Here is a 22,257-nt window from a genome sequence, read left to right as displayed (position 1 = left end):
CTGGCCTCGGAGTCAGATGGACCTAACTCTTCTCATTTTTTTCTCTGGGGCCATTGAGCAAATGACTTAACCTCTCTGGGCCCAAATGAATTCAAGTATGTGAAATGCGGCTCTGTGCCTCCCAGGGTTGTCAGGACGGAACATGAGAATGACTGACTGGCCTGGCGCCCGTAGATGTTGGTGCTCTTGTCGGGAGGAGTGGCCATGTCACAAGGTTGTGTAAGCACACATTTGGTCTGAATTTGGGTTTGTAGTAGATTGTAAATATTTAACGAAAGTAGGACGAAAACCAAAACTTAAGCTGCAGGGTTTTAGGAAGCTGAGTGGGGAGTCCTGAATAGCTGATGTCACAAAGTTTCTATTCAAAAAGCTGATGCTTTCCACCAGTCAGATGTGCGTGTATATTTCCAGTATTCTCAGTGTTTATGAGCAGAACATGAGCAGGCAAATTGAGGCTAACCCATTTTCTTAAAGGAATATGGCTCTGAAGATTCATCTTTGGGCTCTGATTATCCCCTAGTTGCTGGTGAACATGCACCGTACCCTGCATCTGATCTGTTCCAGCTGCCATCTCCCCTGAACTGCCACACACTTTAGATTGGAATGCAGCTGGGGGAAGAATTTTTACATTTAACAAAGGAAGAGGGGATTTTTTCCCCCAGTAAAATAACAGTTGTAGGGGGGGTTTAACACTCCAGGTGTTGCTTATATGAACTGTCAGTTCATTAGTGGATTTCCCTCAAACTTCCCCCCCCCCCCCCCCCACCGCCCCGGACCACCACCCATTTCTCTCCAGACCCACACCAGCAAATATTAACAGAGACCATACCTCCAGAATCTTTTGTTTATATCATAGGAAAACCACAGACTAGGGAGCGCAGCAGCTGGGAAGCCATTGGTCTTTGTCTGAGTCTTCTGGAGTTCTAGGGAAATGAGATCCATGTGATGAAAATGACCAGATACAAACAAGCCGAGTGGTCACAAATTGATTCAACATACACTCTTTGTTATTTGTGCCTGCCATCCTGTTTTGTGTAGTTCCTTCCAGGATCTTTTTTCAAACTTCTATTTTGTGATCATGCTTATTTCTGTCTCTGATTCCACCGTTTTTGCTGCTAGTTGGACAGTTCAATTCAGACTCTATCTAGCACGGTGCTGGGAGTTACAAGGCCGGGAAAGACAAGGACCTTATCCCAAGGTGCTTAGATTCCGCAATGTGTGGGATAAGGGATGTATGAGATGAGAGGAATGCCCAGGTAACAGCAAAAAAGGTATGAGGAAATCAGTATGTGAGAGAAGTACAAAATGTGCCCTCTTTAAAAGAGGAGAGAGTTCATCTCTCTGTTCACATCAGGTGGGGAAACAAAGAAAGCCTTCCTAAGGAAGTGGCATTTGAAACAGACCACAAGAGATGGTGAAATTTGGAACGAATTTGCGATGAAGAGGGCATTCCAAACAGGGTGACAATATGAGTAAAGATTTATAAAGTTAGGAAAAGCTCTGAACTTTGTCAAAACTGCCAATCTCGTTACCCATCTTTGGAGTTTCACAGAGCACTCTGCACGCATGCTTCCGTAGTCAAGATCGGAAACAGGAAATTGGCTGCCCTCAAGGGGTGTCTATCCTGGTGGGGAGAAAAGTTCGAAGAATTGATGCTGTAAAGAAATGGATTTTATAAATAGTGAGAAAACGAGTGTTGGGCTTGCCAAAGTGGAGTGGAGTTAGAGGATTCTGAGTTGGTGAAAGAAGGCTTGACAAAATGGGTGGAGCCAAGCAATTTAATTCTGTTATTCGGCTGGGAAGACACCTCATTCTTGTCGAAGGCACCCCCTGGGTAGCAGGTAGAGCTTCCATTATTTGTCCCTTCGCTGCCTTGTTCATTCTGCCACCCCTGTGCATATACCTGTACTCCAGCCTCCCAGCCACTCAGCCACTCCTGCTCCCCGGATGCGTTACTTTTCGGGGATGGGGCAGCTTCCATGCATTTCTCATTCTGTTCTTTCTGCCTAGAATTCCCTTCCCATTATTGCCTGCCCAATGAGCGCACCCTTTAAGATCTAGTTCCAATGTCTGCCCCCTTTTTAAAAATTAAGGTATAATTCACATACCACAGAATTCACCCTTTTAAAATGTATAATTCAGGGGCGCCTGGGTGGCTCAGTCGGTTGAGCATCCAACTTTGGCTCAGGTCATGATCTCACGGTTCGTGAGTTCAAGCCCACATTGGACTCTGTGCTGACGGCTCAGAACCTGGAGCTTGTTTCGGATTCTGTGTCTCCCTCTCTCTCTCTCTGCCCCTTTCCCACTTGTGCTCTGTCTCTCTCTCAAAAATAAGTAAATATCACAAAATAAATTTTAAAAATGTATAATTCAGTAGGTCTTAGCATGTTCCCAAGACTGTGCAACCACTGCCACTAACTCCAGAATATCTTCATCACGCCAAAAAAAGAAACCTCCTACTCATTAGCAGTCACTTCTTATTTCCCTGGCAGCCACTAATCTACTTTCTGTCTTTGTATTTGCCTGATCTGGACATTTCACATAAATGGAATCATACAACATGTGGCCATTTGTGACTGGCTTTCTTCACATAGCCTAATGTTTTCAGTGTTACTCTATGTGGTAGCATGTATCAGGCTTCCTTTTTATGGCTGAATACTATTCCATTGTGCAGTTAGACCACATTTTGTTTATCCATTCATCAGTTGATAGACATTTGGGTTGTTTGCGCTTTTTTTTTTAAGTTCTATTTATTTATTTTGAGAGAGAGAGAGAGAGAGAGAGAGAGAGAGAGAGAGAATGCACAAGAATGGGGGAGAAACAGAAAGAGGGAGAGAGAAAGAATCTCAAGCAGTCTCCATGCCATTAGCACCGGGCCCAACTTGGGCTCAATCTCACGAACCACAAGATCATGACCTGAGCCAAAATCAAGAGTTGGACGCTCAACCGACTGAGCCACCCAGGCACCCCGGGTTGTGTCCACTTTGTAACTTCTATGAATAATACTATGAATATTCACGTACAAGCTTTTGGATAGATATGTTTTCAGTTCTCGAATATATACCTAGGAGTGGAACTGCTGTATCATGTGGTAGCTCTGTGCTTAACATTTTGAGAAACTGCCGAACTGTGTTCCACAAGTAGCTGCACCATTTTACATTCCCACCAGCAACAGTCAGGGGTTCTAAAATGCCTGTATCTTTACCAATGCTTTATTTTTAACATAGCCATTCTATCTCATTGTGGTTTCAGTTTGTATCTGCATTTCTCCGATGACTAAGATGTTGAACATGTGTATATCTCTTTTGAAGAAATGTCAGTCCAAGTCCTTCATCCATTTTTAAACTGGGTTGTCTTTTTATTGTTGAGTTGTAAACTTCTGTTTATAGTCTGGATAACTACACTCCTTATCAGATATATGATTTGCAAATATTTTCTCCTTTTCTGTGGGTTGTCTTTTCACTTTCTTTATTGTATTTATTTATTTATTTGTAACATTTATTTATTTTTGAGAGAGAAAGACAGAGACAGAGTGTGAGCAGGGGAGGGGCTGAGAGAGAGGGAGACACAGAATCCGAGGCAGGCTCCAGGCTCCAAGCTGTCAGCACAGAGCCTGACACAGGCCTCGAACTCACGGACTGTGAGACCATGACCTGAACTGAGGTCAGACACTTAACCGACTAAGCCACCCAGATGCCCCTCAGTTTCTTGATTATGTACTTTGAAACACTAAAATTTTTAGTTTTGTTGAAGTCCAGTTTTTATATTTTTTCCTTTGATACTTGTGCTTTTGGTGTTCTATCCAAGACACCATTGCCTAATCCAGAATTACAAAGATTTACACCTGTATTTTCTTCCAAGTTTTTTGTAGCTTCAGCTCTTTACATTTGGGCCCTTAATCCATTTTCAGTTAATTTTTGTATATGGTGTAACGTAAGGATTCAGCTTTTGTTCCTTTGCATGTAGATATATAGCTGTCCCGGTACCATTTGTTGAAAAGACTTTTCTTTACCCATTAGATGGTCTTGACACTCTTGTTAAGAATCAGTTAACCACAGATGTACAGGTTTATTTCTGGACTTTCAATTATATTCCATAGATCCATTATGTCTGTCTTTATGCCAGTACCACACTGTTTTGAATATTGCAGCTTTGTTCTTGTTTTTGTTTTTTTAGGGTTTTTTTAATGTTTACTTATTTTTGAGAGAGAGAGAGAGGGACAAAATCCCAAGCAGGCTCCGCATTGTCAGCACAGAGTCCGATGGGGGCTTGAACTTATGAACTGTGAGATCATGACCTGAGCCGAAGTTGGACGCTTAACCAACTAAGCCACCCATGTGCCCCAATTATTGCAGCTTTGTAGCAAGCTTTAAAATCGGAAAGTGTGAATCCTCCAAGTTTTGATCCTCCAATAGTTTTGACTATTTTGATCTCTTGCGATGTCACCATTTTTGTCTTCCCCGCAGTGTCCTTCTCTGTGAAGCACCACAGTACCTAGACCATCTCTCTACTCTGTTATACAATTCTTTTTATATCTGTCTCCCCTGTTAAGCTTTGAACAACTTGAGAGCTGTGTCTTGCTCACTTTTGGATCTTCATGGCATAGCTTAACAGTAGTATTCCCTAAATGCCTTTGACGGTAAAGAGGGCAAGAAGAAGAAAGAACTAAAGTTTGTAGACACCCATTTGACCAAAGAATGGTGACAAAGTGAGTCACAGATAACCCTACTGAACGGACTTAGCTGGACAGAGCCGGTAGACATAGAGTGTCTCTTTAGGAAATGGCAGGATCAGAGACCCTGAAACCTTTCGGCGCATACAAGTGCTGTTGAAGGTATGATGCTCCTTGATAGTACTCAATAGCAGGGCTCCTAACTTCCAACAAGTAGCATCCTGGAGCTGGTTGAAGGGAGGTCAGAAATAGGAAATGCCCACATCTAGCTGTTCGCCCCCTAAGCGTGGGCAAGAGCCCTGCTGCTGGAAAAGGAGAAGAAAACACAGAGTGGCAAAGTTTGGTAGAAAATACACAGGAACAGCCTAAAACAGGCCGGGCCTGTGTGAAGGAAGTAAAATATGGTAAGAGTTTAGTGGTCTCTCTGAAACGATAATTTTGAGATTACAGTAATGTGGATAAGTTACATCAAAATTTCAGACCATTTTTCCCTCCTGTGTTGCATTATTTTCTTAGATGAGCTCTATGAGATAATAGTAAGTGGTTATTTACATGGAGCACTTTACCGGGAATCAGCACCCAAATGCAGTATCTCATTTAATTCTGACAATAAATGTATAAGGTACCTCTCTTTCACAGATAAGGGAACTGAGACTCAAAGAAGTTAAGTCCCTTGTCCCAGATCTCTTAGCTAGCATGTAGGAGAGCCAGGGTTCAAATTCAGGTCTGTCTCTCAGCTGGATTATACTACACCATACATACAGAATGAGCAAACGTGGAAACTGAAGCAAAATTAGCTTCAGTAACTTGCCTGATAGTAGAAGGGCCCTAAGTCAGTGTGTGCCCAGGACTGCTGGGTTCACGAAAATCGTCATGCCTACCTGACCGCGAGTCTTCAGGCATTCACAGGCACCCTGTTGGATATCTGTCTTCAGCTTTTCTCTATCCGACACTGTGACTTTCCTCCTGGGGACGAAAATGGGCTGAGCAGCCAACCCAGGTGTTCCAGTCTGGTTTGCATATTTCTCACTGAAAAGGAAGGAATTGTCTTTCTGGTGTGTGTGTTTTCTTTCCTTTTCATAATATGCCCGAAGCCATGTAGCCTTGTAACGGTGAAGCCAGAAATAAAACCAAGTCTCCCCAGTTTTTGAAAAGGTAATTGTTTGAAGTGCTTTAGGAGAAATACATTGTTTGAATGTAAATTCTATAAATCTTTAGCAATTAGCCATTGTAATTAGGCTTTACAAGTAGGATCTTTAAAAATTCTATGGCTTCCTTAAAAAGAGACCATTGGTCCCATGGTACCCTCCTCGAGGTGTCCTTTTTCCTGGGGCTACTCACATCACTTGGTTGAAAGAATCTAACTCTCGGTCCAAAACCAAGCACACTTAGCTTTTGCCCATTAATAGTAGTTTTAGAAAAAAACAGAAAGAAGAAACTGAACAAGTTAAATTTCCTTACAGTCTGGCATGTAATTTCTAGTAGGTTTCAAGACTGAACGTGTGCTAATCTAGGAGGCTACATTACTATCCCCCAAAGACATTTTGAAATAGCTAGAACAGTCCTCAAATCTGTTCTCATTTTCCTCTGTCATTAAAATGTAGATCTATTACAGGAGGCCCGCAGAACTCCATCATTAAGAAATCCTGAAGCTCACCTTCCACTTAACAATCAAAGCACATCTTTCTTTTTTTATAAAAGATTTCTTGGGGCGCCTGGGTGGTTCAGTCGGTTAAGCATCCGACTTGGGCTCAGGTCATGATCTCGCGGTCCGTGAGTTCGAGCCCCGCGTCAGGCTCTGTGCTGACAGCTCAGAGCCTGGAGCCTGTTCAGATTCTGTGTCTCCCTCTCTCTCTGACCCTCCCCTGTTCATGCTGTCTCTCCCTGTCTCAAAAATAAATAAACGTTAAAAAAAAAAATTTAAAAAAAGAAAGATTTCTTTTTTCATTATGACCAAAGCAAATCACCTTTATTATAAACAATTGTATAAAAAATACAGATTTTTAAAAAGAAGAAAATTTAAGTCATTCATATTCCAGCCAATAGATTTATGTCAGTCTTTCTCTTTATGCATATAGTGTTTAAATAGAAGTTTATGCTTTATATACAGCTTCATAACTTTTTTCTCATTTAGCAGGTTTTAATAGTTTTCTGTGTTGTTTAATCCAGAGCTACTGTATTTTTAGTGATTGCATAGTATTCCATAGGACAGAGTATTTATTGTTAAAACCATAGCAACAGTTAACATTTACCATGGAATTAATACCTGACAGGCACTATGTTAAGAGCACTTAACGTGTTATCTTCCAACAACTGTATGGATTACAGATATTATCACCCCAATTTGTATAGCCAAGAAAACCGAGGTTCGGAGAGGTTAGGTAGGTTAGGTAACTTACCCAGGTCACACACTTAGCGGCTTGCACAGGACTGGCAGACTCCACATTTCCTCACTTTAAGTATTCCAGTGGAGTCCTGCCCTTAAAATGTAGGTCATCAACTCAATTTTGATCATTCTTTCCAATTATTCACGTTTAAAAACAGTCTGGCGACGGACAACCTCATAAATGCGTGTGTGTGTGCGCATGTGTGTGTCTTCTAAACATTTGTAATTATTAGCCTCAGATTAATTGCCTTAAAGGGAATTGCAGAGATCAAAAGCTATGTAAAATGCTAAGACTTTGGGTAGATACTTTCAAATTGTATTTAAGAAAAGGTTGTACAAATTCACCTTCCCATTGGCCTAGCAGTGAGTAGGAAAAATATATATTTATCTTCCGAAAGCCTTTGTTACTCCACTTTCTGTTCTGGGTCTTGTTGGTTTTCCCGTCGGAGTCAAGGCGCATGTGTCCTCTTCCTCTGTACCGCCATCACCTCTGCCACATCACCTGCATTCGTGCAGCCTCATACAGAGATTTTGCTCGCTCCAATTCCTTCCACTAATTTCAAGTTCGTTTAGGGTGGTAATACTTTTTTGGAAAGCAACATGGTAAAATGGAAAGAACATGGATTTTAGAGTCAGACAAACCAATTTCTAGATCTCAGCTCTGTTAACTTCTCAGTTATGTTTCATTAGGCAAATCCCTGTCCTCAAGCTTCATTAGGCAAATCCCTGTCCTCAAGCCTGTCTTATCTATAAAGCAGGAGTAATAACACTCCTACTGTATTATTGTAAGCAGGAAGTTCATGTGAAAATGTCAATCACATGATGCCCGGTACATCGTAGGTGCTCAAAAAATGTTCCTTCTCCCTTTTTATTCCCCACACAATGCTGGTCCAGTGTTATGCACACACAAGGTACCTGTAAGTGTCGCAGGTGCTTGTTGTAGGAGTAAAAGTAGCCCAGACAAGCTTTATTTTATTTTTTTTTATTTATTTTTTATTTATTTTTATTTTTTTTTCAACATTTATTTATTTTTGGGACAGAGAGAGACAGAGCATGAACGGGGGAGGGGCAGAGAGAGAAGGAGACACAGAATCGGAAACAGGCTCCAGGCTCTGAGCTATCAGCCCAAAGCCTGACGCGGGGCTCGAACTCACGGACCACGAGATCGTGACCTGGCTGAAGTCGGACGCTTAACCGACTGCACCACCCAGGCGCCCCCAGACAAGCTTTAGAGTATGTGTGTGTACCTGGGCAAAGGCCGGTGCTTGGGGCCAGTGGCCCAGCAGCCTACACCATAATGCTACATTCCGATTGCCTGAAATGTCCCCAGAATCCGCATGCCTCAGTCTATGTTCTGTATCTCTCTAGTTCCATGATCAAAATGAATAGGTGGGAATTTGAACTTGAGGAAAATTAGTTTCTCAGGAGGCCTCTTTCCAAGCTTCATATAGCAATAGAGAAAAACAAGTTCCACAGTAAGCTACTTATGGAGCTTTGCTCTCTGACTGGTGGATTGGTCAGAATTCTCTGCTACAGTGGGCCTTCTCTAGGAAGCAGTTATTCTCCCCAGCCTTCCTGTGAAGCATTAGCATCAGTCACACACTCCTTCCTCGGGTGGCAGAAACCGTGGTTGTGCCTCTGCCCCTGTAGCCTCTTCTGTAGCTAAGTGTGATCATTTCCTTGGGTGCTGCTTCTGTCAATCCTGTATCTTAGTTACAGCTTCTTTTGCAAACTGTTTTTCTTCTTGTTTATATAGTAGCAGTATTATGCAACCCCACCTACACTAAAAGCACAAGAGGAAAACTTTAAGTAGGGAGGGGTAAATTCTTTCTTTTAAGATTTTATTTTTAAGTAACCTCTACACCCAACACAGGGCTCGAACTCACAACCATTGGATCAGGAGTCACATGCTCCTCCAACTGAAGCAGTCAGGCGCCCCTGAAGGGGTGAATTTTAAATGTCAAATGCAAAGTTTACCTGGAAAAGTCAGAATCTTATTTCTACTGATGGTTTTTCATGATGTTTGTTCTTCCAGTGCAGGCTAATTTTTGTTTCCTTTTTTGACAGAGAACTTTGCTTGATCACTGTATATTTCATTAGCTTCTCCCTGAGAAACGGGGCTTGGCTTGCATTAAGGCCCAGGAATTGCTTTTGTTACTTTTTTTTTTTTTTTAAACAATCATCTTGGAAACAGCCTGGTGTCATAGTGCTTGGGCTTTAGACAGACTTGGGTTGTCTCCACTGTGTTATTTACCAGCTGTGTGACTTTGTGCAAGTTACCTAACCTCGTTGAGCTTTTGACTTTCCTCATCACCAGATGAGCTCATGTGTGAATAATAAATGAGATAATGTATACAATGTGCCAGGCAAAGCAACCTGCATACGGTGGGTCCTAATGTCAGCGTCTTGGGCCATTCCGGTTACAACTTAAACCCTAAGTTGTCTGGGATGGGCAAGCATCAACCATCTAAGGCAGTGACTGGACAGAATCCCTGCTAATTACATTTTGCAGATTTTTTTAAATAGTAAAGCCAGTGTCAACTTTCATTGTGCTCCAGTACTTTAAATTGTTTTCTGACATGGGGCACCTGGATGGCTCAGTCAGTTAAGCGACTGACTGTTGATACCAGCTCAGGTCATGATCTTGCAGTTCATGAGATCAAGCCACTCAATCAGTGCAGAGCCTGCTTGGGATTCTCTCTCTCTCTCTCTCTCTCTCTCTCTCTCTCTCTCTCTCTCTCATAAATACATACATACATACATACATACATAGTTTTCTTATGTCATTAAGCTGACTTAAATTTAAAATCCCAAATCTACTTGACTTTTGCTCATACTTTTAACTTGACCAGTGGAGTCATAACTATTAAACCAAACCTGATCTTTTCACATATATTCCAAATGTGGATGTGTACTGACATGGCCAGTAAGAGGGTTTAGCTCACCAGTGAGAACTTGAAGTCCAGCGTCCCACGCTTTGTCTTGCTTCAGAGCTGCTTTGTAATCAATGACAGGGCACGTCTCCACCTCCCTTTATGGTTGTCTTCTGTTAATGGAGAACTGTGATGTGTAGATAATTATTTATCAACTTTGTGAGATGCTGAAATGTAAAATGTTGCCAACCTGGACAACAGTAGTCATTACAGTGCAAGAGCTTGGTGGCCAGTGGAGGAAGGGGCATCGAGCCCTCTTCCTGGGTTGCTGTGTTTACACAGGGCCTTGGGCTCCACGTGGTGCTCCCAGCTGGGGAAAAGAAGGTGAGGTGCAGACATTAACAGCATCTGTCAATTTTGGCCTCACCCCATGAGCTCATTTAAGATCTCCTAAGATGCTTTTTGTTCAGATGGGTCAAATCTCTAAATTCACATGGGAAAAGAAGCCTTTTGAATAAGATAAAAAGATAATGGAGGAAAACATGACACATAGCCAAAGCATTAGAATATAAAGTCGGTTCATATTAGAACCTTCTACTGTTTCTCCATGGTTTGTTTCTAATTTTCCCCAGTAAAAAATTAGAGACTTTTTTCTATCTGGCACTTTGTTGTGAAACCTTGCATAAGACTTAATGTTGCTGGGCCTTGGTTTTCTTATGTGTAAAATGAAGACAGAAGTTCCTTCCTGCGTTTTTATATGCTTACACATACGTAAAGCTTTTAAAATATAAATATCTGCTGATTTGGGGGCACCTGGGTGGCTCGGTCGGTTAAGCATCCGACTTCAGCTCAGGTCATGATCTCACGGTCCGTGAGTTCGAGCCCCGCATCGGGCTCTGTGCTGGCAGCTCAGAGCCTGGAGCCTGCTTTGGATTCTGTGTCTCCCTCCCTCTCTCTCTTTCTCTCTCTCTCTCTCTCCCTCCCCCTCCCCCACTCACGCTCTGTCTCTCCAAAATGAATAAACGTTAAAAAAAATTTTTTTTATTAAATATCTGCTGATTTGAAGAAACATTAGAACAAAACATGGAGTCATTATAGCTTCCCAGGAGCTGGAGAGCCATCCATGTACAATATGATTCTTTTAAACAAGTTCCCTCAGTATTGAATTTTTCCTTTCCCCAAGAGCTCTATAAAAACACTAGTTCTCTTGCCAGAGACATCAAGGCCTCAGAACTACCGCCCTCCTTCTATGAACATATTATATGGTTTGTGTTTGGCTTAGGATCTTTTTAATAGCCCAGCTCCATTCTGAGAGGCTGACTCAGCAGAACTCCTCCAGCACATTCCTGCTCTTTTCAGGATTAAAGTGCCCATTTGCTGCCAGCTTCGGGGCAGGCTGGGAGCCCACACTGCCTCTCTTCTCCTGTGCGCATCCAAGCAGGGAGAGGCTCCACGGCATTGCTTCTTGCCCTGTTTTTGCGGAGCATGTCTCCTGATTCTCCTCAGGTGGTTAGAGCTTGAGCCAGTCAGGTACCTCATTTGTGTCCATGGCCTGCCCAGGGACCACTCAGGTCCTCTCAGTGATGGCTGGTGTGCCCCCCACCTGCCATTCACACTACCCCGGGTGCTTCCTTCCTGCCCTGTTCCACATGCCACTGTCCTACCCTCTCATCTGCCCCCTCGTACTTGCCAGAGATGAATTCCTTTCCCTGGACTGAAACCCCAACATAATCTCGAAGGTTTTAGGAGTAAGGTTTGAATGTTTTGCTATGGAAGAGTTCAGTTATGTACAAAAGTAGAGAAAACAGTACCACAAACCTCATGGACCCATCACCCAGCTTCAGCGATCTTTCATCTGCTCCTCCTAATCCTAGATTATTTTGAAGCACGTCTCACACGTCCCAGCATTTCTAGCTCCCTTTTTTCAAAATCCTCACCTCCTTACCGTTGACTTGAGAGAAAGGCCTAAGTAACTGTCGTCCACGTTTCATTTCACTTAGCCCAACCACCCCTCGATCTCCCAAGCTACCAACCTGCTCAGAAATGGATGTGCCTCCCCTGTTCTCCCACAGTCCTTTTCCGGTGTGACAGCGGACAGCAGTGCAGTCCGGTTCACCTGCCTGGCGAGGGTTCCATTACAAGTTGGCCACTTAGAGGGGCAGGGAAGGCTATTTCAAGCATGAGGGGGACAGTGTAGAAAAGGGTACCTGAGTCACATCTCACGGATAAGGATGAGGTGGGTCTGCTTGTTTTTATTCACCATCAGCCACTACAGACGAAGTAAGACAAACTGCCCAAAATAAAACGGCAGCTGTGGTCGCAAGCTCTTGCCTCACTGTCACTCCACCTGCCCTTCCCCAGCGACGCGGAAGACTGTCCTCCCGCGAAGGATCTAAAGACTTGTCCTCCCTTATCTCTGTTTGCAGATGCAGTGGCAGAATGTGGAGCACGTTGGTGATCAGAGCCCTTATGTCACCTCTGTCATTCTTCACATTAAGCAGAATGTCCCTATCATCCGCGACAACCTGGCCTCCACCCGGAAATACTTCACTCAGTTCTGCATTAAATTTGCAAAGTAAGTCCTGGAACATTCCCATCACTGGGTTATTCTGAGTGCCACACTTACCGCCAGCGTGCTCACCACCCAGGTGTCCCGCCATCCAGCTGGAATTCATTCTGGTGCCTGTAAACAAACATTTTTTCGTGCTCCAAAGAAGGATAATAAAACGAAGTCTACTACTTAAAGTCATAGACAACAGTAACAGCAGGACAGTCACCAACCACATGAAGACAAACTCAGATGAGCTGGGGAAACTTGTTTTGAATTAGGTGGACGTAACAGTGCCCCTGCCTCCCCACAAGTTCGGATAATTAAAATTATTTTTCACTGATTTCAGTTATATATTTTGTCTCTCCAACTAGATTCTAAACTATTTTTAGGGTAGGGACTGTCAGTTCTACTTCTTTGAAGCCTTCTCTTCCTCCTTCCCCATAGTACTTATTGCTGGGGCTGCCAGAATTGATCTGCTTCTGGACCTCCTGGAGTCCGGAGAAGGTACTAGAAATTGGGAAGAGCAAGTCAGGGAGCCCCACTGCCAAAGGACATGTAGTGAACACTGCACTGCTTGTCTTTCTGCTATGTCCTTGTGTGTGGCCATTTCTGGCTTGACGTTTGGAAGCGGGGATACGGTTTGGGCCTTTGCCAGTCAGCATCTCGCTGTAGCACTGTTTCCCCCGAGACGAGGCAACGGAGAGGGTCAGTGCCTCCTCCGACCAGCTAGCCAACACGCGTTTTGGCACACGCCGCCAGGAAGGGCTTCGAGAAGGTCAGCCTGTTCCCAGCTACTGTATTTAAGTTGTCCTCATCCAAGTCCCAAAGGGGGGTTTAGGGCTCCCAAGTTTCTGTCCTCCCCAGATCTCTCCCGGTTTGTATTCAATTAAGGCCGCCTCTCTCTCCCTCACAAATAAACCCGAAGGAACAACGGTTATGGAGAGCTTGTGGCATGAGCTTCGTTTCCAGTTTGTCAAGAAAGGATCGGGTGGACTCCCCAGGGAGGCATTAACGTTTGCAATATGGTGGACGAACCGGGAGTTGACATTCCCTACACCCTCTGAGTGCTCATCGGTCTGTGTTAAAAGCATTGCTGATAAATCATGCTGTGACACTCCCTGTACCCTTGGTAGAAACAGTCTCTGTACAATTTCCCTGTGGCCCAAAATCTCCAGTATGGTTGCGCAGGGGTCTGAACTAATGTTAAAGAGAACAAGGAGTCATTTACTTAGCTAGTCCCGGCATCAGCCTCACGTTCTGTCAGAGCCCTTTGATTTTATTGCTAAGCTTCTATTGGATGAGCTAGGAAGACGATGCCCATCTCTCATATCTGGAAGTTTAACCTCTGATAGGAAAAGTGGTCTTCTGATTTAATCCATGGTACCCTCTCATCCTTGTAAATCCCAGCCAAAGACTAGAAACCTCAGAGATGGCGCTGTGAGAAGATCCTTCCCCATCAAAAGCAATGGCCGCCACTGCCCCTTGGGGCTGGAGCAGCCTTGGGCAGTTACCCATCACATTGCCAGCACCTCTCCCCACTATGACATGTCTCTGGTCCCTAAATTTTCCCCACCCCACCCTTGTAGACTAGCACACAGAGCCAATTCAAGCGTACAACCGAAGCCCACTCTGGAGAGAAGTAACTTAGGTAATAAACTGTGTACCATTGTGATTAGTCATGAATTCAATGTCATGTTTTTTGTTTGGCCTGGCTCTGATGTAGAGCACTGAAGAATCCCTTCTGCGTGGCCCCTGTTCTCCCTCCTGGTCAGCAGACCTCCCTCTACATCAGATCTCTAGAGTTTAGGTTTCTTTCCCTTTAACTTCCTCTCTTATCACATCGATGCAAGCCATACGTGTTTCCTTTTGCCTCCATTTGGTTTCTGAAGCAACAGCAGTCTTTCCTGTTTTGACATCACAATCACAAGCAACTTCCCTCATCCACTAAGCCGATTCTCTTCCATTCAATAATGGGGATCGTAAAACAACTCTCTTAATAGTGGTTGAGAGGATGAAATGAGAGGTCTTGTGTAAACTTCCGTGCTGGTACCAAGCTGACATTCAAAAAGTGGTAGCTGCTACCGTTTTAATTTGTTATTACATATTATTTATTTAACATGCAGTCATTTGAGCACCTGCTCTGTCCCAGACATAGAATTAAGTGCTTTGGCTTAATAGACGTGGTCCCTGTTTTCATTTGCCATACAGTCTAGTGGAGGGAAATAAACATGTGAGCAAATAGCATCGTGAGGAAGTTTCTGCTAGGCTAGAGGTCTGTGAACTCTGTGTAGAAGATGGCGGAGGCGACTGAGGAGAGGCTTCATAAGGAGGGAGGTCCTGGAGCAGGGTGCAAGAGCTGTGTGGGTACTGACCCACAAGGCCGTAGGGAAGGGCATTCTGGGCACAGGGAGCCGTGTAAGCAGTCACAGAGGCAGTAAATAGCCTGCAGGATCAAGCCTAGGGGGCCACAGCTTAGCATGAGAGGCTAGGGACAGAGAGTCAGGACAGTCATGGAAGGTGTCGTCTGCAGCCATTTCAAGAATTTGAATCAGGGAAGGGGCTTGAGCATATGGCATCTGAAAGAAATCCCTTTGACAGCCGATGGTTACCAAAGATGAGGCCGAAGGCAGGGAGCCCAGTTAGGAAACAGTTAAAAGAGCTCAGGTGGGAAGAGGAAGAGCAGCAGTGTCAGGAGGCTGGGTGAGGGAGCGCCGGGGAAGGGCTGGGAACTGACTGGATATTGGGATGGAAGGCTGAGGGAGCCGGCTCGGGTCACTCCTGGTTTCTGGCTCAGGTGACTGGGTAACGAGATCAGGTCCACTGAGCCTGGGTTCCAGGGTGAGGCTGAGTCCTGGCCGTGCTGGAATTGAGGTGCCAATGCTGTTCCAGTGAGACGGCCGGTACTTGGTCGGGTATTAGAGATTAGAGCGGGCACCAAGGTACAGGAGACAGCGCAGAGAGACCCAGGAGGGTGGAGTCATGGGCCTGAGAGCAGCTTTTGAAGAGTAGGCGATGAGGGTGCTAGCCAGCCTTTCTCTTGACCTCCACATCCTGTTTTATTATCGTTCCTTCGTGGGCCCTGTGTTCCGCTGGTCAGTCCAGTCTGGATCTGCCCTTGATTATAGGCATTTCTAGTTCCCACACCTTCCATTCCGCACCAGTACAACTCAGCTTTCCCTACTCAGGCCCTGCAGTTTGTTCTAAAAAAGCCCTCATGATCTATAAAAATTACTTCTCCCTTTCCCCAAACCAGTTGCCCTTCAGTCCCCAGTAAATTTTTCAGAGATCATGTATTTTTTCCCTTGTTCTGACAGTTACTCCGTTAGCAATTACTTCCTATCTTTGCATTTAACACCCTATAACTATGTCACTGTCATGTCTGTTAGGGTGATTTTCAGCTGCTAGTAATAGAAGCCTGACTTAAACTCACTTAAGCATAAGGTGAACTTTGTGTTTCTTGTAACCAGGACATCAGAGGTAGGATACATTGAAAGATGGTTGATTCAGTGGTTCGGCAATGTCATTAAGGACCCACGTTCCTTATTCCCCTGCTCTCCTTGGGGCTGGCTTCATCCTTAGAATGGTGGTAAAATGGCAACCCTAGATGTTTTATTCAAACACAAGAATACCCTGAAGAAGGAGAGAAACTCTTGCCCAGGCCATGCAGTGAAGTCCTTTCCTCCAGTCCGATTGTCCAGCTTGGATTGTGTCCCCCATCTCAGGACCAACAGCAGTCAACAAGGGAATGCCATGCTCTGATTGGCTGAGGCTAATCAGAACTCACCTCTGCAGTTTAGGAGCGATCAGCTTTTTCCCATCATCTCAAGACCTGAGTAAAACCGGGACTTTGACTGGAAAGAAAAAGAAGACAATGGATGCTGGGAGGCCACAGTAACATCTACTTCAACTTCTCAGTTTTTGTATAGAAGGAAGTGAGGCCTTAAAAAAAAAAGTTTCTGAGGCACCTGGGTGACTTAGTCGGTTAAGCGTCCGACTCTTGACCTCAGCGCAGGTCTTGATCCCAGGGTCGTGAGTTCAAGCCCCAAGTTGGGCTCCATGCTGGCCATGGAGCATACTTTAAAAAAACAAAACAAAAACAAATTTCTACAGTCCTTTACCAAAGAGAGAATGAAGCCTAATTTGTCCCTTTTTTTTTCTTTTTTAATCCACAGCTCCTTCATTCCCAAGTTCATCACTCACCTCTTCAAGTGCAAGCCAATTAGCATGGTGGGAGCAGAACAGGTGAGATGAATTGGTATAGGGCCTTTTCCTTATGGCTTTTGTCATAGATCAAACACATCTTTCTAGTAGGGATTTATTCTGGAGAAATAAAATTGCTTATTTCCCCTGTTTGGGGGCAAAAGGAAGACCTGGCAGCTTAATGCATCCACTCATTTAAAACATTTTTGTTGAGCACCTACTAAGTACCAGGCATTGTGCTAGGTGTAGGTATACCACAGTGAATAAGGCAGAAAAGATCTCTCCTTCATGATGCTCACATTCCAGTAAGAAGAGACAGATTAATATATGAGTTAACAAATAAACGAGAAGATAATTTTAACTTAAGTAAGCTAAAGGGTATAAAACTATGTTCTGTGAAGGAATTCTCTTAGGGGCATGAGGGACTAATGACTTTTTTTTTTTTTTTTTTAACGTTTATTTATTTTGAGAGAGAGAGAGAGAGAGCAGGGGAGAGGCAGAGAGAGAGGGAGACAGAGAATCCCAAGCAGGCTCCACACCATTAGCACAGAGGCTGATGTGGGGTTCAAACTCATGAACCCTGAGATCATGAACCGAAATCAAAGAGTCAGACGCTTAACATGCCTGAGCCACGCAGGCATCCTGGGAGTAATGGCTCCAGACTGGATGCTCAGAGAAGTCTTCTCTGAGACCTGGGGCTTGAGAGGACTAGGAGAAAAGGGTCCAAGCAGAGGAAGCAGAGAGACTGATTATTTTAGATCCCACAGTGGCTGGGCAGAAGCCACTTAAGAGTAGCAAGCAAAGAAAGGCTTATCTTGGGGTGCCTGGGTGGCTGAGTCGGTTGAGCACCGGACTTCGACTCAGGTCATGATCTCAAGGTTTGTGGGTTTGAACCCCACATCGGGCTTGCTGCTTTCAGCTCAGAGCCTGGAGCCTGCTTCAGATCCTCTGTCCCCTTCTCCCTGCCCCTCCCCAACTTGCGCTGTCTCTCAAAAATGAATAAATGTTTAAAAAAAAAAAGAGAGAAAAGAAAAGAAAGGCTTATCTTTTTGGTACTGAGAAACTGTTCACCTCACCCAGAAAGGCTTCCTTGATTCACCCCCTCTGTTCACTTCAGTCCTTTGCTTCAAGACATCTCTTCACAGATTGTGTCACCTCAGCACTGATGAGTTGAGTTATATGCTACAGCGGAGTCACTTCTTTTCAGCTAGCACCTATTCAGACTGTCAGAAATTTGAGCAGCTTGAATTTGGAGAACAGTTTAAGCTGCTTTAAAAACAAAAACAATAAGGGGTGCCTGGGTGGCTCAGTTGGTTAAGTGTCCGACTTTGGCTCAGGTCACGATCTCAAGGTTCATAGGTTCGAGCCCCGTGTTGGGCTCTGTGCAGACAGCTCAGAGCCTGGAACCTGCTTCAGATTCTGTGTCTCCCTCTCTCTTTGCCCCTCCCTCTCTCTCTGCCCTACCCCACTCATGCTTTGTCTCTCTCACTCTCTCAAAAATAAACATTAAAAAACACACACACACAGTAATATTCAGCACGCAGTTCTTGAAAAACACCTGTTTAGATACAGACTATTCATGTACTGATAAATAATTCTCATGTATTCATTAAAGTAAATCCTCTCTAGACCTCTATGTAGCAACATTTAACCAATTTGTTACTTTTTATTTATTTATTTATTTTAATGTTAATTTTTGAGAAAGAGGGAGAGACTGAGCACAAGCAGGGGAGGGGCAGAGTGGGAAGGAGACACAGAATCCAAAGCAGGCTCCAGGCTCTGAGCTGTCAGCACAGAGCCTGATGCGGGGCTCGAACTCACAAGCCGCAAGATCATGACATGAGCCGAAGTCGGACACTTAACCAACTGAGCCACCCAGGGGCTCCCCTCTTATTTTTTATATTTGAAAGAACACCCAGTTACGTTTATACTCTTTGTAAGTGGATGGCCTTCCTAGGTTATGAAAAGAAGCACTATGATGTGAGCATTGAGACCTTGGGTTCCAGAATCATGGAGGTCCGAAGCTGAATCCTATCTCTGCAACATAGCAACCCTTTGTCCTTAGACAAACCCCCCAGCACTTTAGTTTCTCCATCTATAAAATGGGGATAATCCTGGTACCACCTTACAGGATAGTTGTGGCGATTAACAAGACAGTGCACAGAAAGTGTTTGACGCAACGTGTGGCCCATGGTAAGTCCTCAACAAATGCCAGCTCTTACTAATTTAAGCATTCTCAGACCAAGGCCATGGCTCATTTCTGCTTTCAGTGCCCACCTCCCCTCGCAGTGACATCTGGTTGATACTTGCCGCGGGCTATCTGGCTGACCAGCTTCAAAAGTCAGTCAAAAGTATTGTCTCAGAAAGCTTCCTGGGAGGTTGCATGGATTCAGACAGAGGCAGGTGGACTGTATCTGATGATAGAGTTTCGGTGTTTTGAAATTCTTGACTCCTGAATGTCACAAGCGTAGGACTGTTTCTCTCCATTGGAAACAGTGGAATAATGCCCCAGCACGTCTCCAGCGTTGCTGGCACGTGTTTACTGGGGATTCATTCTGTTCACCTCACTGTTGTGTATATTCAGAGAGGTTGTGGAGCACTGCTCTGTGTGTCTGAGAGAAGCTTTAAATAGAGTTCTGAGGTACTAGCTTTCTGTGTCTAGACTTGAAGAAGCCACTGGGACATAAAGTTGACTGGTTAGAAACACGTTTTCATGAGTTTGCAGTTTTGCCCAGGCCGTGCTAGCTGACTTAGTGTCTAATAACCATGATATTTTCATACTGTCACCTAAATCCAATATCACATCTATGTTCCTCAGATTTTCTCTTCTTTAAACGAATGTTAAAATAATCAGCTCAGACTCAAAGCCCATATCTTCAGAAAAATATCAGTTTGGCCAGTATTAACTTCTGCTTTGAGATGTGGATGAGAAAACCATCTGTGAAGCTGGAATTTTCCTTTATTTACAAGGCAAATAGGGTGGGTGATTAAGAGAGCCCAGCCTGGGAGAGGGCATTGGTAGGAACGGCAGGGCAGTGTGAGCCTTGATGGAGTCCCACATGAAATTCAGGTTTGGCCGGGTCCATGCTTGCCCTGAGTATCTGGGCTTAGAAACCCAAGCAGCTGGAGGCGGGATTACTCAGGCAGCAGAACCATAGGCATCAGGTAGTTAACAAAGACTGAAACAGATTCTGACTCGGGTCCTGTATCGGCTGTAATCCAAGCTTTAACAAAAGCTGTAGAATTGAAAGCTAAGATTCAGCCTAATCTCAGCTGCCTCTGCTTTGCCACAAAGGTACTAGATCCTAAATTTAGATTACCTTCAATACTTGTGCTAAAAATAGGAAAGGGGACGTTTTCCTGCTCTTTATTCTCTTCCTGATTACTCCACGAAGTGAATTATTTATCTTTGGGCCCCAGAGCCCTCTTGAGCAATTGCAAGGGCACATGGAACTGAACCATACCGATATTTGTAATGCTTCGTGCTAGTTTGTGATTTTTCAGAGAATCTTATGGGATTTGCAGGGTCATTAATGAGTCCTGCAGCAATAGTAGCTGTGACTGAGCACACGGTAGATAGAAATGGAATCCATTTGCACAAAGTTACCATAGAGGAAGCATCACAATATGGTGTGGTAAAAAGGACCCTGAGACTTGGGGTCCAATCCTTCCTGTGCTCTTAATGGCCCCTGTGATCACGAGTGGTTGCCTCTCTCCTCTGGGCTCAGTTTCCCCGTGTTTAAATACGAGCACTGAATCAGACCCTCACATGGCCCTTCTAGATTTATCGTATTACAGAGTCTGAAATATTTTGAGCAATAGATTGCCTGTGAAGCTATTTTCTTTTCCTTTATGTTATCTTTATAATACCACATTGACTTAGTTTGTATTGTGGTAAAACATACATAACATAAAATGTACCGTTTTAAGCATTTCTAAGTGTACAATAGAATTAAGTGCATTCATGTTGTTGCGCAGCCATCCACCATCCACCTCCAGACCTTTTCATCTTCCTAACCTGAGACTCCACTCCCGTTAAACAGTAACTTCTCATTCCCTCCGCTCTACTTCCTGTCTCTATGAATATGATGCTTTAGGTACCTCCTGGAAGTGGAGTCGTACCAAGTCTGGCCTTTGGTGTCTGGCTTATTTCACTTAGCGTGTCTTCAGGGTTTAGCCATGTTTCAAAATTTCTTTCCTTAAGGCTGAATAATATTCCATCATATGTACATACACTGTACTTTGACCATATTGAGCTTTTTAAAAATGCACATAATTCAAAACCATCTGGAAAAAATATTTAAAGCGAGTTTTAGATTTTTTTCTTAAGCCCAAACACCAAGGAAAGGGGAAAAGAGAATCAGGTATGCATAATGGCGGTTGGAAAAATGAGAAAATAGGATGGTTATTCTTGGGCACAGTTCTCAGGTAATCTCCTAAAAGTGGCAGGGCGGGGCGCCTGGGTGGCGCAGTCGGTTAAGCGTCCGACTTCAGCCAGGTCACGATCTCTCGGTCCGGGAGTTCGAGCCCCGCGTCGGGCTCTGGGCTGATGGCTCAGAGCCTGGAGCCTGTTTCCGATTCTGTGTCTCCCTCTCTCTCTGCCCCTCCCCCGTTCATGCTCTGTCTCTCTCTGTCCCAAAAATAAATAAAAACGTTGAAAAAAAAAAATTAAAAAAAAAAAAAAAAAAAGAATGCTTACAAATGCCCTGCCACTTTTTTTTTTTTTTTTTAATTTTTTTTTCAACGTTTATTTATTTTTGGGACAGAGAGAGACAGAGCATGAACGGGGGAGGGGCAGAGAGAGAGGGAGACACAGAATCGGAAACAGGCTCCAGGCTCTGAGCCATCAGCCCAGAGCCTGACGCGGGGCTCGAACTCCCGGACCGCGAGATCGTGACCTGGCTGAAGTCAGACGCTTAACCAACTGCGCCACCCAGGCGCCCCTGTATGCATTCTTTTAAAAAAAACCAAAAAACAAAAAAATAAGTGGAGGGGCCCCTGGGTGGCTCAGTCAGTTGAGCGTCTGACTCTTAATTCCGGCTCAGGTCACGATCTCACAGTTCGGTGGTATCGAGCCCCACGTCAGCATGGAGCCAGCTTAGGATTCCCTCTCCACCTCTCTCTCTGCCCTTCCCCTACTCCTACATTTGCATGTGCTCCCTCAAAATAGATTAATTAAAAAAAAAAGTTTTTAATGTCAGTTCTTCCAAGATTAATCCTTAGATACAGTAAATCCCAGCAAGGTTTGGGTTGAGTTGGGTTGAGTTGGGGGTAGGTGGGAGTGTGGGTATAAATTGATAAGTTGATTCTAAAAGTTAGATAGAGGGGTACCTGGGTAGCTCAGTTGGTTAAGCATCCGACTTCAGCACAGGTCATGATCTCACGGTTCATGGGTTCGAGCCCCCCCCCATCGGGCTCTGTGCTGACAGCTCAGAGCCTGGAGCCTGCTTTGCATTCTGTGTCTCCCTCTCTCTCTGCCCCTCTCCCACTTGCACTCTGTCCCTCTCTCTCTCTCTCAAAAATAAATAAACATTTAAAAAAGGTTTAAAGTTAGGTAGAAATGCAAAAGACCAAG

The 22,257-nt window shown here is 44.3% G+C and overlaps 1 protein-coding gene across 2 annotated transcripts in view; it reads left to right on the top strand.

Moving 5' to 3' along the window:
- The window catches only part of VPS53 (VPS53 subunit of GARP complex), a 156,883-nt gene that overhangs the window by 108,424 nt on the left and 26,202 nt on the right, over positions 1–22,257 (top strand). For both annotated transcript variants that reach the window (XR_007146837.1, XM_047832644.1), the window contains exons 18-19: positions 12,358–12,506; positions 16,655–16,724. Coding sequence is in view for 1 of the 2 variants with exons in the window: in XM_047832644.1 (XP_047688600.1) it covers positions 12,358–12,506; positions 16,655–16,724 (219 nt within the window). In the remaining variant the exon portion in view is untranslated. The remainder of the gene's footprint in view (positions 1–12,357; positions 12,507–16,654; positions 16,725–22,257) is intronic.

The sequence above is a fragment of the Prionailurus viverrinus genome, chromosome E1, assembly GCF_022837055.1.
Source record: "Prionailurus viverrinus isolate Anna chromosome E1, UM_Priviv_1.0, whole genome shotgun sequence".
Classification (NCBI taxonomy): domain Eukaryota; kingdom Metazoa; phylum Chordata; class Mammalia; order Carnivora; family Felidae; genus Prionailurus; species Prionailurus viverrinus.
Note: the sequence above shows the minus strand (reverse complement) of the source record. Positions and strands in the feature narration are given on the sequence as shown.